The sequence below is a fragment of the Tachyglossus aculeatus genome, unplaced genomic scaffold, assembly GCF_015852505.1.
Source record: "Tachyglossus aculeatus isolate mTacAcu1 unplaced genomic scaffold, mTacAcu1.pri scaffold_123_arrow_ctg1, whole genome shotgun sequence".
Taxonomy (NCBI): domain Eukaryota; kingdom Metazoa; phylum Chordata; class Mammalia; order Monotremata; family Tachyglossidae; genus Tachyglossus; species Tachyglossus aculeatus.
The window spans coordinates 89863-105230 of NW_024044852.1; the positions used below are offsets into that span (position 1 = coordinate 89863).

General features: G+C 39.7%; 1 protein-coding gene across 1 annotated transcript; it reads right to left on the reverse strand.

The window, feature by feature from the left end:
* Positions 1–7782: 7782 nt before the first annotated feature.
* Positions 7783–14847, reverse strand: LOC119922772 (olfactory receptor 477-like). Its single transcript, XM_038742435.1, is given in 3 exon segments — positions 7783–8034; positions 8036–8761; positions 14812–14847. Coding segments are annotated over 2 exon segments (957 nt in total). The 5' UTR covers positions 8741–8761; positions 14812–14847.
* Positions 14848–15368: the final 521 nt, after the last annotated feature.

A 15368-nucleotide genomic window follows, 5' to 3' on the forward strand; every position in this document is an offset into this window, starting at 1 on the left:
GTAAATGCAATTAGTGTTGTTGACGATGATAAAACATTTTAATAAGCTCCTAAATATGGTTGTGTTGGGGATATTTAATAAGGGAAAAACTAGACCACTCTGGCTTCTACGATTCAGAGATACTTTCCTGCTTGGTCCCACCTCTCCATCTCTTATCAATCAATCAATGTCTCCACTGTCAACCTATCCTTCCAATATAACCACGTATGGGATTGGAGCTCTTTGCCCTGTGTTGTGCTCTACTCTTTTGATTTCAATTTTTCCAGTTAAATGGGTCTTTCACAGAAAATGGGGTATTTCAGTACTTCTCATGCCTTTACTGCGGGATGGCTCTATCTTCTCCTCCTCCTCCTCCTCCCCTTGTCTTGTCTTATGCTGTCAATTTGTCTCCAACCCATTGTGACACCATGGACACATCTCTCCCAGAACGCCCCACCTCCATCTTCAATCATTCTGACAGGGTATCCATAGATTTTTCTTGGTAAAAATATGGAGATGATTTACCTCTGAATCCTTCCATGCAGTAAACTTGAGTCTCTGCCCTCGACTCTCTCACATGCCGCTGCTGTCCAACATAGGGGAGTTTTGACTGGTAGCGGAAGGCGTTCCACTTGCTAGCCACTGCCCAGGCTAGGAATGGAATGGGTAGGCCTCTGCTTAACTCTCCTTCCCACAGTTGAGACTAGAAGAGTACTGGAAACTCTCCAGGTGTGACTCTGAGACGGGCATCTTCCCCTACCTCACTCAAAAATCTCAGTTGGTCACCATGTTTTTTTGTAATCCAACTTCTGCCTTACTGGAGAAGTTACCATCCTGATGACGTAGAGAATACCTATTTCTCCTTTGCAAGAAATCATTTGTTCCTTCAGAGTAAAACTTTGTCATGTCATCTTCTCCCTAGGCTCATGGAGTGCAGACATTACAGGGCTTTGAACATTCATTCATTCATTCATTCATTTGCACTAATTGAAAGCTTACTGTATGCAGAACACTGTACTAAGTGCTTGGAAGAGTATAACAATAAACAGACAAATTCCCTGGCCACAGTGAGGTCAAAGAAAAGAGGAGCATTAAAGCTAATCAGTGTTTCTTTAACCAAAGTTATTTAATTGTTTTCATTCATTCCAAGGATACAGAAAAGATCAAAAAATAAAGGAAAAAGGGCACTTCAAACAAAACAAGTGAAAAGATATTTGATTTATTGTGCAAGTAAAAAAAGTCCTTAAGTATATTTGAAAGAAAATAATGCAATGACAAGTCAATTAGCAGAATGAAAAATTTTCTGGACTCAAAAATTATATCTTTGTTCTATATGATTACATCAGCTGAAACATCCCAAGTTATTTCTTTTAAGTGAAGGTTAAATAATTATTTTTCCATTTCTGCTCATGCATCACTACTTTTAAATCAATGTTTTATGGGAATACACACTGATTTACTGACTCCACCTAAGCTGGAAACCCTAAAAAGAGTTTACCATACCAGATAAAGAAATAGTCCCTTTTGATCTGTACCACACATTTAAAGCAGTTGAAAGTACTTTTGTCATCAATATCATCTGTCCTACAAATGGTATCTGATAACACATAAATAATTGTCTCTCTAAGCAATGAAGAAAGGTGTTCATTTTGTAAGTTGGTTTCTCTCCTGGCCCTGTCTCTTGCCTGCTGGGTGATCTTGGGCAAATCACTTAACTTCTCTGTGCCTCAGCTTTCTCATCTGTAAAACTGGGATTCAGTACCTGTTCTACCTCCTACTTAGAGTACAAGCAGAGGGAAATCACAGAAAAAATTGATTGATAACATTGGGCCCACAGAAGGATAATCTGAATAAATTACTTGTAAATGTAAAGCAGTTAACAACCTTCCTAGTTATGAGCCCACTACCATAAGGAGACAGAATCTCTTAGATATAATTGTCGGGTAATCCAGTGGTTTGCAGATGGCCACGAATCGATCATATGCCATCGCAGCCAAAAGGAGGCACTCAGCAGGTCCAAAAATACTAGCGATAAAGAACTTCACAATATGCTGTACATAGGAAATACTTTTCTTCTCCATTAGAGCGTTCTCAAGTAATTTTGGAGTTGCTGTTGAGGAGATACACATGTCTGTGAAGGATAAGTGATTAAGGAAAAGATACATGGGGTGTGGAGGTGGGAAAGAATCCTGATTAACAAGATGATGCCACAATTCCCCAACAGGGTGACAGTATAGATTACTAGAAATATCCCAAAGAGGATAACCTGAGCCAGTGGATCACTTGTTAGTCCAAGAAGAATGAATTTCACCACAGTGGTCTGATTTCCTCCAGCCATTTATCAGCCAGGTCTCCTTTGAGGGGAGATTCCTGCATACTAAATTAGAACACAGCAGCATGGAAGGAATCCACAGCTCTAAAGGAGGCTTCCAGAATGAATTAAAAAAATGGAGAGGATATAGCAGTGAGGAAGAGAATCCACAGCTCATAGGATCACTTCCAGAAAGAATAAAAACAAAAAGATGGAGACAACTTAGTAGCAAGAGCAGCATTGAAAAGAAAATAACTAGAAAAATATCAGTAAACAAAAAATTCCAATCAATCAGTTAACCAGTGGTATGCACTGATCCCTCGATGTGTGCAGATGATGTAATAATAATTATGGTATTTGTTAAGCACTTACTATGTGCCAGCACTCTTCTAAGCACTGGGGTCAATACAAAGTAATCAGGTTGTTTCATGTGGGGCTTGCAGTCTTAAACCTCATTTTACAGATGAGTTAACTGAGTCACAGAGAAGTTAAGTGACTTGTCCAATGTCAATGTACTAAACACTTGGGAAATAATAATAATAATAATAATGGCATTTGTTAAGTGCTTACCATGTGCAAAGCACTTTTCTAAGCACTGGGGGGATACAAGGTGATCAAGTTGTCCCACGTGGGGCTCACAGTCTTAACCCCCTTTTTACAGATGAGGGAACTGAGGCTCAGAGTAGTTAAGTGACTTGCCCAAGGTCACACAGTAGACAAGAGGCGGAGCCAGGAATCGAACCCATGACCTCTGACTCCAAAGCCCGTGCTCTTTCCACTGAGCCACGCTGATTCTCTAAGCACAAAAGGGTAAATAGACATGCTCCCTGCACTCTAAGCTGGCCCAATCAAAATTCTCTCACTTTTCTGAGAGAATAAGGCATTATAAGGAGTTGTTGAATTGTGGAATTTATTTAACAATGTGCTGATAGTTACAGCGCGGCCCTGCCTGAAGGCAGAAAAGCCAATTAAGTGACATATTGGCTTCCTGATTCTATGAATACATTTCATTCCTTAAAATTACATTAAATTATATGAAATAAATTCAAGTTTCCTAAAAAAGAGGTCTAAGGATAATAGTTAACTGTGGATACCAACCCTATTTCTGCATCCCTGCATGCTAATGTCTAGGTCTCTCATTTTCTATACCTGCTCCTTCTTTTCCTTCCAATTCCTTTGACTCCTCAAACCACATAACAAATTTGACTTCAGAATTGTGCCTGCAGGGTCAGTTGAATAGGATGATCTCAGAACTGCAATCTTCATCAATAAAATTGGTTATACTTTCTTTGGTCAAACAAAGAAGAAACACACATGAACCACCTAGGGGCCATGCTCAGGCAAAAAAGATCAGATAACGTGCTGTAAACACAATGGAGTGAATTTTTCATCAGATTTACCAAAAGATTTCCAACGCACCTGGAACACAGTCAGCATTTCTGTACATCGGACTATTCCTGGATTAGTAATGGAAAAACTCCATCCAGTGGATCAATTAGGCATTTTAAGCAATGAAAATAAGTCTAATAAATCAATTTCTGTGAAGCCTCAGAAATAGTGACCCTATCTGATTCATTGCAAGGGAACCATCATCACGAGCTCCAGAAGGATTGAAAAGGAACCACCCAGACATGGGTATATTAGGTTCTGTGTTGCATTGGGACTGAATCCCAAAAGCATTATGGTATCCCCAGTGTTATTTTCAGAATAAACAATACAATGAATACCCTTCAGGTCACAGAAGTGATGGGAATAAAGAATCCCCAAAACCCTATGATATTTTTAACTGGTAATCAAGAATATTTTTTTGCAGAGGATGTGAGAGAGGAAAGGATACTTCTATTTTGGATACAAAGTTAGCACACATTGAATCACCTTTAGCCCCTGGGCAGGCTGCTAACCGTTCGTATTTATGTTTGTGGTGTGCTTCATTTGCTCTTATTGGGTTATTTTAGAGGGTTGCTGGCTTATTTTGCTGGCTTTTGTGAGCTGGACCTTTCAATGTGTGGGGTTTTCCCAACCTAGATTGCCACATCCATACCACAGCAATCATTTCTGACAGTTTACATTATATTTACCTCCAGATTGCACTCCAGGGTGGAAAGAGCACAAAAGGAGGTGCATATATGAAAGGTATTGGAGAGGTTTAGTGAGGGTTGATACAAGTCATTCATTAGGTTCATTTGGTAAGTACATCTTCAAGCCAGAAACTGGGTAGAGAACGTGTCTCTTCTTCAATTGTACTTTCCCAAGTGCTTAATATAGAGTTCTTCATGTCTTGGACTGTCAATTAAACACCATTTATTGATTGATTTCCCTGTCGTATCTCACTGGCATCATGGGCTCTCAGAATCAGAATTTATAGGAAACCTCTCACCATTATTCTTACAGACAAAGTATGGCTCAAATCAGTCAACTTTTCCCTTAAAACATCTTATGGATCTCTCCATTCAGCTCTACCCACACAAGCCAATCCTCAGATTTAAACACAAATCATGTCACAATTAGAGTATCGTCTCAACCTCATCTGTGGTCTACTTGCTTCCAGCCACTCCCCATTTCCATACCAGACTCTACACGACTGCCTGGATCATTTTTGGGAAATGTCATTGAGCACATCGCTCCTTTCCTCAAAACCTTTCAAAAGTGAATTCTCTCTTTCTGCCTCCAGGAAAAACTATTTGTCATTATATTATAGGGTCTCCAAACAACCAATTATATTCACTGTGCCCTCACCATGTGCATAGACTGGACTAAGAACTTAGGGGAGTTCAATACAATAGAATATTAAGACAGAGATTGTGCCCAACTTGATTAATTTATATCTACCCCAGTGTTTAGTACAGTCTTTGATATGTAGTAAGTGCTTAACAAATATAGTAATAATAATAATGATAATAATAATAGAATAGACCCAATCCCTGCCCACAAGGAGTTTACAGTCTACAGAGAAGTGGCATGGCTCAGTAGAAAGAGCACAGGCGTGGGAGTCAGAGGTCATGGGTTCTATTTTCCACTCTGCCACTTGTCAGCTGTGTGGCATTAGACAAGTCACTTAACTTCTCTGGGCCTCAGTTACCTCATCTGTCAATTGGGGATGAAGCCTGTGATCCCCACCTGGGACACTCTGATTACATTGTATCTACCCCAGCCCTTAGAACAGTGCTTGGCACATAGTAAGAGCTTAAAAATTACCAACATTATTATTATTTATTTTATTATTACAGGGGGAGACAGACATTAATAGAAATTGCCAATAGGAGAGATAGTAGGGTATAAGGATATGTACATAAATGCTTTGGGTATGGGATAAATTTAAAATCTAGTGGGATAAACAGACATGAAAATGAATTACAGATAGCTCCTCCACTGAAGATGGCAACAAACTAAGTTTGGGTATGTGTGATTGTGGTATTCAAACCAACAGCTAAGTGGTGTCTTTCAAACTGTAGTCTGAAAGATCTCTTGTAGGCCTGGTTGTCCTATCAGTTATGCCGTCAGTATATTTTTTGGTCACATTCTTTCTACCTACAGTCGTATCCTTTATTATCCAGTGAAGTGGGCAGTCATCATGTGAATCACAGGCAAGGCCGAGGATTTCACTGTTTATTACTTGGTCTTCCCATTTATTTCTCAGCGAGATCACTGGGAAAATTGATATAACACTTGGATATCATACCTGGGTTTTAATGGATGCCAAACATCATCATGCAGGGCCTTGAACATCTTTTCTGTGTTCTGTACTAAGCACTTGGAAGCATATGATAGAGTAAAAGGGGGCCCTGCCATCACTGAGTTTACAATTTAATGGGGCAAACAGTAGGCAAAAGAACAACAGTCGATGTATGCATGCTGAAAAGTAGGCAATTAAATTAAACGTAAACAGGTATTCAGGTAAGTACTAAGGTGGCCAATACATAAAGTGAGGATTGCTTTAAGCAGGAGAAAGGTATCAGAAGACCAATAACATCCTTTGATGGATTTGAGGGGATATGCATGAGGGAAAGTTATGACTAATGGGTCAGAAATTGGACAGTCATGAACAAAGTTAGAAAGTTAGCTTAGGGGTTAGGAAAAGGAAAGTGTGAGCTGGGTTGTAGTAAGGGAAGATAGGTAGGTAGGAGGGAGAAAACTGGTGGAAAATCCTAAATCCAATTATTAGTAGAAATGGTTAACCACTGAATGTTTTTGGGAAGGGGAGTGATGTTGTCTGAAGGTGATGATCTGAGCAACTAAGTGTAGTTTAAATGGAAGAGGGAAGATATTTGAATAAAGGGTGACAAGTATAGAAGCAGTTGACAATCCAGCCAGAAGATGAATAATGCTTGACTCAAGGTGGTGGCTAAAAGGGTGGAGAGGAAATAGCATGGACACCAAGGTTACAGATTTCTGGGGCAAGGATGATGAAGGTGGAGTTGATAATGATGGGAAAGATGAGAAGAGGAAAAGATTTAAGAGGGGAGATGAGCAGTTAAGTTCAAAGTGACAGCAGGTTACCATTTGGAGGTGCTCTGGAGGCAGAAAGAGACATGAGATCAGAAAGGAATTGAGAGTCCAGGACTGCAGAGGAGTTAATGTGTTCCCTGAGGCAACATTTTCTGAATGAGAACAGTAGATGGGGCAGTAGTTGAAGACACACAGGATGAAGTCTGACTGTGGTCAAATGAGAGGCACAGGTGTTGAAGACTTTTCTTTGTCCCTCAGATGATTTTATTCTGAGACTGGGCAACAGGATATGTAAGATAAAGCAACTGAGTTCCCCAGAGTGGACAGAATTGTAAAGGGCTCTAAATGTAAAGGAATTATATGAGTGATAAGAGTAGGTGGGCCAAAAAACGCTGTCGTATAGTATGTGAATGGAGCCGTCTTTGCCAGTCTGCCACTGGAGCTATGTAATAATGATAATTATGGCATTTATTAAGCGCTTACTACGTGCAAATCACTGCTATATAAAACCTGACAATCTTCTACAATTCAGAAAATAGAAAAATTTTACTAACAAGCCTTTTTGATGACCCACATTAACTGTAATTCTCTAGACATAAGAATATATTTGTATTATTGGTTGACACGAGGTTCGATTCATAGGACAATTCTTCATTGACAGTTGTACCTCAAACTCAGGTGATAAAAACATTTACAGTTCACTAAGGTCTATAACTGAAGCATGTTTCATTTTCCCAGGATTCTACAGACTGTGCTGTTACTCCTTATTCTTCTCACGATTGTGGCAATGACAGTGGTGATGAGAATAGTTTAAGGTTCAGAGATATTTGGGTGCATTTTCAATGTTATTAAAATCTGACTTTTTCTATAACTCCATGTCCTGAAGCTCTACTTGAATTTGGATAGATTCTAGGCCTTCGTTGGGGGTAGGAGGGAGATATGAAGATACATTCCAATGAATATGAATGATTAAAAGGCTCATCAGCAAAAGTCAATAAGCAACCCTGGATACTTGCCTTCTTTATGAATCCCTCATTATAACGGTATCAATGCATCATTATAGTTAAGGAAATTTTTTTCTTATCAATCACCTTTTTAAGGACCTCTTGAACATCTTTGTTCCTCAGGCTATCGATAAGAGGATTCAGCATAGGGATCACAGTGGGGTAGAGCACAGACACCACTTTGTCCTGCTCTATGGAGTAACTGGATTTGGGCATCACATGAATGAAAGTGATGGTCCCATGGTACAGTGTGACAGCAGTGAAGTGGGAGGTGCATGTGGAGAAAGCTTTGTGCTTCCCTTCCTTCCTTTGAGTTCATCCTCCGGATTTCCAAGAGAATATATACATAAGAAATGACTATGACAAACATGGTGAACACTATTATTGACCCTGAGGAGACTGAAGGATTGATTTTAATAACCGAAATGTCTGAACAATAAAGTTTCAATAAAGGAGACAAATCACAGAAAAAGTGGTTTATCTGCTTAGGTCCACAGAAATGTATATTTAATAAGCAACTCGTAAATGTCCAAGTATTCACAAAACCACCTATGTAGGAAGAAACTACCAGAAGGATGAAGAATTTGTCGGACATTTTGACAGAGTAAAGCCGTGGGCTACACACAGCTATGTATCGGTCATAAGCAAAAGCAGCAAGCAGGAAGCACTCGGCTGTTCCAAAAGTCAATATGTAAAATACCTGAACAACACAGTCAGCCAAAGGCATGGTGTAGAGATCAGCCAAGAAGCCTCCAAGCGTTGCTGGTGTCACACAGGAGGAATACCTAATATCAACAGCAGCCACATGGCTGAGGAAGAAGTACATTGGGGTATAAGGTTTGGAACTGACCCTAATTAACATGATGATGCTGAGATTTCCCAGTAAGGTCATCATACAGATCCCAAGGAATGTCACAAAGAGGACAGCACGAAAGGTGGCCTCACTGGTTAACCCCAAAAGAATGAATTCCATAATGGTGCTGTGGTTTTGGCCAGCCATGAGGAATTCTAGAAACAGATTCTGTTGAGACAAAAGGGGACTTTTTCATTAAATGAGAGATCAACGTGGTAATTATTTGACTAATTCCCTTAAAAATTTCACTCTACTGAAAGGTATGTTAATTAGATTTAGGTGGATTGATCCTGACTAAGCCCCCCCCCTTTCCTTGTCTCCCACTTCCTTCTGCATCCCCCTGATTTGCTCCCTTCGTTCTTCCCCCCTACCAGCCCCACAGAATTTATGTACATATCTGAAATTTATTTATTTATATTAAAGTCCATCTCCCCACCTCTAGACTGTAAGTTTGCTGTGGGCAGGGAATGTGTCTGCTTATGTTGTATTGTACTCTCCTAAGAGCTTAGTAAGTGCTCTGCACACGGTAAGCACTAAATAAATACGACTGAGTGAATGAACCATATTAATAATAATGACGATGACATTTGTTAAACGCTTACTATGTGCAAAGCACTGTTCTAAGCCCTGGGGGGGAAACAAGATGATCAGGTTGTCCCACGTGGGGCTCACAGTCTTAATCCCTATTTTACAGATGAGGGAACAGAGGCTCAGAGAAGTTAAATGACTTGCCCAAGGTCACACAGCAGACATGTGGCGGAGCAGGGATTCGAACCCATGACCTCTGACTCCCAAGCCTGGGCTCTTTCCACTGAGCCACGCTGCTTCTTTAATTGTAGAGCAGCGTGGTAAAGTGGTTAGAACATGGACCTGGGAGTCAGAAGGCCATGGGTTCTAATCCTGGTTCCGCCAATTGTCTGCTGTGTGACCTTGGGCTAGTCACGTCACTTCTCTGTCACTCAGTTGCCTCATCTGTAAAATATTGATTAAAACTCTGAGCCCTATGTGGAATGGTGACCAACCCGACTATTTTGTGTCTACCCCAGTGCCTTAGAAGAGTGCATGGCACATATTAAGTGCTTACAAATACAATAAATATTATTATTTTTCTCATTATTATTAATACTTGAACACTTACTGTGTGCAGGGTATTGAACTAAATGCTTGGGAGAGTACAATACAACAATATAACGGACACATTTCCTACCCACCACAAGCTTACACACCAAAGAGAAATATGGGAAGAACCTGAATTAGTTCCAGAAACGTCATGCATGCACTATGAAAGATGTCTGAAAACAGGATAGACTAGATTTTATAATGAGTGATGGAGCCCTAAACAGACATTTATGTGCCCAGGGCCCTTCCTGGTAGCTGAAGATCCTTAGGATAGGTTGACTGTGTTCAAACGAGAGGCACGGGGGTTAAAAGATTTTCAACCCCTCAGATAATTTATTTCTGAGACTGGCCAAAAGAATCTATAAGAAAAAGCAACTGAGTTCTCCAGAGTGGGTAGAATTATAAGGGCCTCTAAAACTAAAGGAATTATTTTAGTAAATGTCTTGCGAGAGCAGGGAAGCTTCAATAAGGTGGGGAAATCACAGAAATAAATGATGATAACATTGGGTCTGCTGAAGATTAATATGAATGAATAAAACTCCCTAATACCCTGTTCTGTTCATAGTAAGCACTTAATAAATATTATTGACTGCTTGATTAACAAATTTCCTAAATAGAAGACTACTAGCCTAAGGACATGCAATCCCTTAGACATAGTCATTGGATAAGCTAGTGGGGGCAGATGACTACATATTGATTACATGCCATCATGGTCAAAAGAGAGCACTTAGCTGGTCCAAAGGTATTATTGATAAAGAATTAGACAGCACACTCCATATATGAAATTATTTCATCTCCAAAAGTTTGTTCTCAAGTAACTTGGAAGTGGTGGTTGAGGACTTAGACACATATGGGAAGGACAAGTGACTAAGAGAAAAATAATGTTCCTCAAAAGGGTAACCATATAGGTCACTAGAAACAGCCCAAAGAGGGCGATCTTGGCCAATGGATCATTTGTCAATCCAAAAAGAATGAGTTCTTTCTTGGGAGATGAAACTGGAGACTAAATTAAAACACAACAGTACAGAAGGGTATCCACAATTCATAGGAAAGCTTCCAGAAAGAATACAGTTTTTTTTCAAAAAGGAGGCACTGTAGTAGAAAAAAAATGGTTAAAGTCAAGATAACAAAAATGACTTTAGAAAGCAAGATAAAGTTACAATCAATCAATAGTATTTATTGAGTGCCGTCCCTCTATTAAGTGCTTAGGAGGGTACACTGGAATACATATACATGATCCCAACCCTCAACACTTGTCTTATGCCATCGAGTCATTTCTGACCCATAGTGACACCATGGACACATCTCTCCCAGGATGCCCTGCTCTCCATCTGCAATCGTTCTGGTAGTGTATCCATACAGTTTCCTGGGTAAAAATAAAGAAGTGGCTTACCATTTCCAATTTCCATGCAGTAAACTTGAGTGTCCTTCCTCCACTCTCTCCCATGCCGCTGCTGCCCAGCATGGGTGAGTTTTGACTTGTAGCATTCATTTATTCAATCGTATTTATTGAGTGCTTACTGTGTGCAGAGCATTGTACTAGGTGCTTGGGAAATACAAGTTGGCAATATATAGAGACGGTCCCTAAACAATAACGGGCTCACAGTCCAGAGGGGGGAGACAGTCAACAGAACAAAACAAGTAGATGTCAAAACCATCGGAATAAATAGAATTATAGCTTTGTGCAAATCATTATTAAGTAGCAGATTACCTTCCACTCGCTAGCCACTGCCCAAGCTAGGAATTGAATATGTAGGCCTCTACTTGACTCTCCCTCCTGTAGCCGAGACTGGTGGAGTACTGGAAACTCTCCAGGTGCTTCCCTGAGAGGGGAACCCTCATCACTGGCCCCAACAAAATACCCTTCATGATTCCCAGTTTCAATTTCCTGAGGGTATTTATGCATTACATAACTGGAAGACTTCTCCCCACTGGAAGCATTTAACAACAGCATCAATTTTTTTCTGTCAGGGATAGTTTTAAGTGAGGCCCTGCATTGTCAGAGGAACAAATTAAGGAACATGGTCCGCTTCCTGGTTCCATAGATAAATTTCTCCCATTTCAGTAATAATGAATGACATGAAATAAATTCCAGTTTTTCCAAGTCTTAGAAGAATATTATGACTTGGAATGTTTATGGTTCCTGCATCCCTGCATTCTAATGTCCATATCTCTTATTTCCTGTACCTTCTTTTCTTTTTCTTTCCCATTTCTTGGGTTCCCAGAGGCCATTAGCTAATCTGATTCGCACTGTGGACTTTATCAGCTTTACCTCCAGGTTCAGTGGAATTGAATTGCATAATTCAAAACACTAAAATTGTAGATATTTTGTTGAAATAATTGAGAAACCCATGGACAATTACGTATACTCCCTGCTTCAGTAAACAAGATTAAGGCAACTTGCAATCAACTCGATGTGAGCATTGACGTATTCATTTAAGTGTATTTATTAAGCACTTACTGTGTGCAAAGCAGTACACTAAGTGCCTGGAAAGTACAGTTCAGCAACTAATAGATACAATCCCTACCCAAAAAAGGGCTCACAGTCAAGAAAGGGGGAGACAGAAAACAAAATAAAACAAAACAATTGGACAGGCAATATTGTAATTATTATTAATATTATTCCAATCCCAGCTCCATCACTGATCTGCTGTGTGACCTTGGGTAAGTCACTTCACTTCACTGTGGCTCATCTGTAAAATGGGGATTAAGACTGTGAGCCTTCCATGGGACAGGGACTGTGTTCAACCTGATTTTCTTGTGTGCAGCCCAGCATTTTGTACAGTGCCTGACACATAGTAAGGGCTTAACAAAAACCATTATTATAATTAATATTTTTATTTCACCTCAAGTTCTAAGAATATTGAAAGGGAACCACCCAGACATGGGTATATTAGGTTCTGTGTTGCATTGGGACTGAATCCCAAAAGCATAATGCTATCCCCAATGTTATTCCCAGAATTAACAATAAAATGAATACCCTTAAGATCATGGAAAGGATGAGAATAAACATCCTCAAAGTGCTATGATATTTCTAACTGGTAACCAAGAAGATTATTTGCAGAGGATATAAGAGGAAAGTATGCTTCAATTCTGGTTAGAATGCTGGCGTGCATTGAATCACCTTTAGCTCCTGGGAAGGCTGCTAGCTGTTTGTACTTGTGTTTGGATCAATCAATTAATCATATTTATTGAGGGCTTTCTATCTGATTTGTTGCTATTGGCTTATTTGGGGGTTTTAGGCACTTCGCTAGCTTTTGAGAGTTGAACCTTTCCATGTCCATGTCTTTTCCCAACCTAGACTGCAACCTCCTTTAGAAAAGCAACCATGTCTGCTGATTTTCATTGTGTCTATCCCTAGCATTTTCACTACGAGGTGGAAAGTGCTCAAAGGAGGTACAGCTATGAGAGATATTAGAGCAGTTTTATGAAGAGCATTACAAATAGTTTATTAGGTTCAATTTGAGAAATCCAATTACAAACTTATCACTCTGAATGTTGTAGGCACCGAATTAAACATCATCAATCAAATGATTGATTTCCCTTTCAAATCTTAGCAAGTCCCAGAAACCTGGGCTCCCAGACCAAGAGCAAAATGGAAATTTCTCACTATTATCAGACAATCTATTGCTAAAACCTCTCAGTTTTGCTTTAAAAAAAAATCTCATGGATCTGCATTTTCATCCCTACTCATACAAAACTTTCCAAGCTATTTTCAGAGAGCCTGTGAAAAATAATGAACTATATTAGGACAACAATTTTTTATCATCCATATTTTCTGAAGACAAACCAAAATATCTTTGTTCCTAAGGCTATGAATAAAGGGGTTCAACAATGGGATCACAATCATACAGAGCACGAGAAGCAGCGTGGCTCAGTGGAAAGAGCCTGGGCTTTGGAACCCGAGATCATGGGTTCAAATCCCGTGTCCTCCACCTGTCAGCTGTGTGACTTTGGGCAGGTCACAACTTCTCTGTGCCTCTGTTACTTCAACTGTAAAATGGGGATAAAGACTGCGAGTCCCATTTGAGACAACCTGATCACCTTGTAACCTCCCCAGCTCTTAGAACAGTGCTTTGCATATAGTAAGCGCTTAGTAAAATGCCATTATTATTATTATTATTATTATTATTATTATTATTATTATTATTATTATTATCATATATCATCTTGCTTTGGGCTATTCAATTATGAGAATTATCAGTTAGGAAGGGACAAGGTGATTGAGTGCTTTAAAGCCTAGGGAATGGAGTTTCTGTTTGATGTGGAAGTAGATGGGCATTCACTGTAGGTTGAGAAATGGGGAAACATGGTCTGAACATTTTTGTAGAAAAATGGTCTTGGGGAAGAGTGAAGTATGGACTGGACTGGGAAGGGACAGGCAGCAGGGAAGTCAGCAAGGAGGCTGATGCAGTAATCATGGAAGGATGGGATAAGTGCTTGGATTAACATGATAGCAGTTTGGTTGGAAAGGAAAGGGTGGATATTAGTGATGTTGTGAAGGTTGGACTGGTTGGATTTGGGAACAGATTGAATATGTGGGTTGAATGAAAAAGATGTCGTGACAGGTTTGTGAGACAGGGCAGATGATGGTGCTAGCTACAGTGAGAAAGTCATGGGGAGGATAGGGACTTGAGAGAAAACTAGGATTTCTGTTGTGGATATGTTAAGTTTGAGGAATCGGTGGAACATCCAAGCAAATAAGTCCTGAGTGCAGGAGGACATACGAGACTGCAGAGAAGGAGAGAAATTAGGATTTTAAAAATTCCATAATTATTATTACTCTTGGTAGCTCTCCGGACTGTGAGTGTTGACTGAATAGCTCCTCTCATGAGGCCAATGAAATGGAATCAGTGCCATAAATCAGCAGCATCTCCAATTCTAACATGAAGATTTCTTGCCATGAAAAATGAAATAACATCTTTCCTAACAGTACTTCTTATAGATTGAGAGTTGAGACATCAAGAAACTAAGAGGTTGTTCTGCAAATTCATTTGAATTCATGTGAATCTGTTTGATATAGGACTCCCCTATAAATCCCATTATTATACTTCATCTTTTATTCCGACAATCAAAATCCCAGTCAAACCTCTACTTACCTCTGGAAAGAAGAGGAAAGAAGTCCAGATGGGTCACAACCGGATGAAACTAGTTGTATTTCATTTGCTACATTTAGGGGTGGAATATTTGAAGCTCAGCTGTATTCCCAGGGCTGCCTGAGTCACAAGTATGCAAAGTCCCTTTAGACTTTAAAAGAGGTGGGGATGATGTAATTTAAATTTTGTGCTTATTTGGCTTGCCAGTATTTGATTGTATTTTTAATTAAGCCTGAAATCAAAAGTTAAAAATAATGTGAACTATTCTGAACATGAAAAATATGTTTGGTCATCAAGAGAATTTGGTGCTTAGGTCTTTATCAGATGAACTTATATTTATTTATTTTAAGGGTTCGATAGGGAAGTGACTCATGTTACAGCGAGCTGTCCAAGTGCATTTTGGAGAATAATATCGTTGGGGCTGTAGCCAGCTAGTGCCTTTCCAAATTACCTCATTTTCCTGCATGGAGGAGGGAGGTGAGGGAAGCACATATTTAAGTGGACAAAGGACACCTCCCCCTCTAATACTCAATAACTATCAAATGAGACTGTGGATGCAT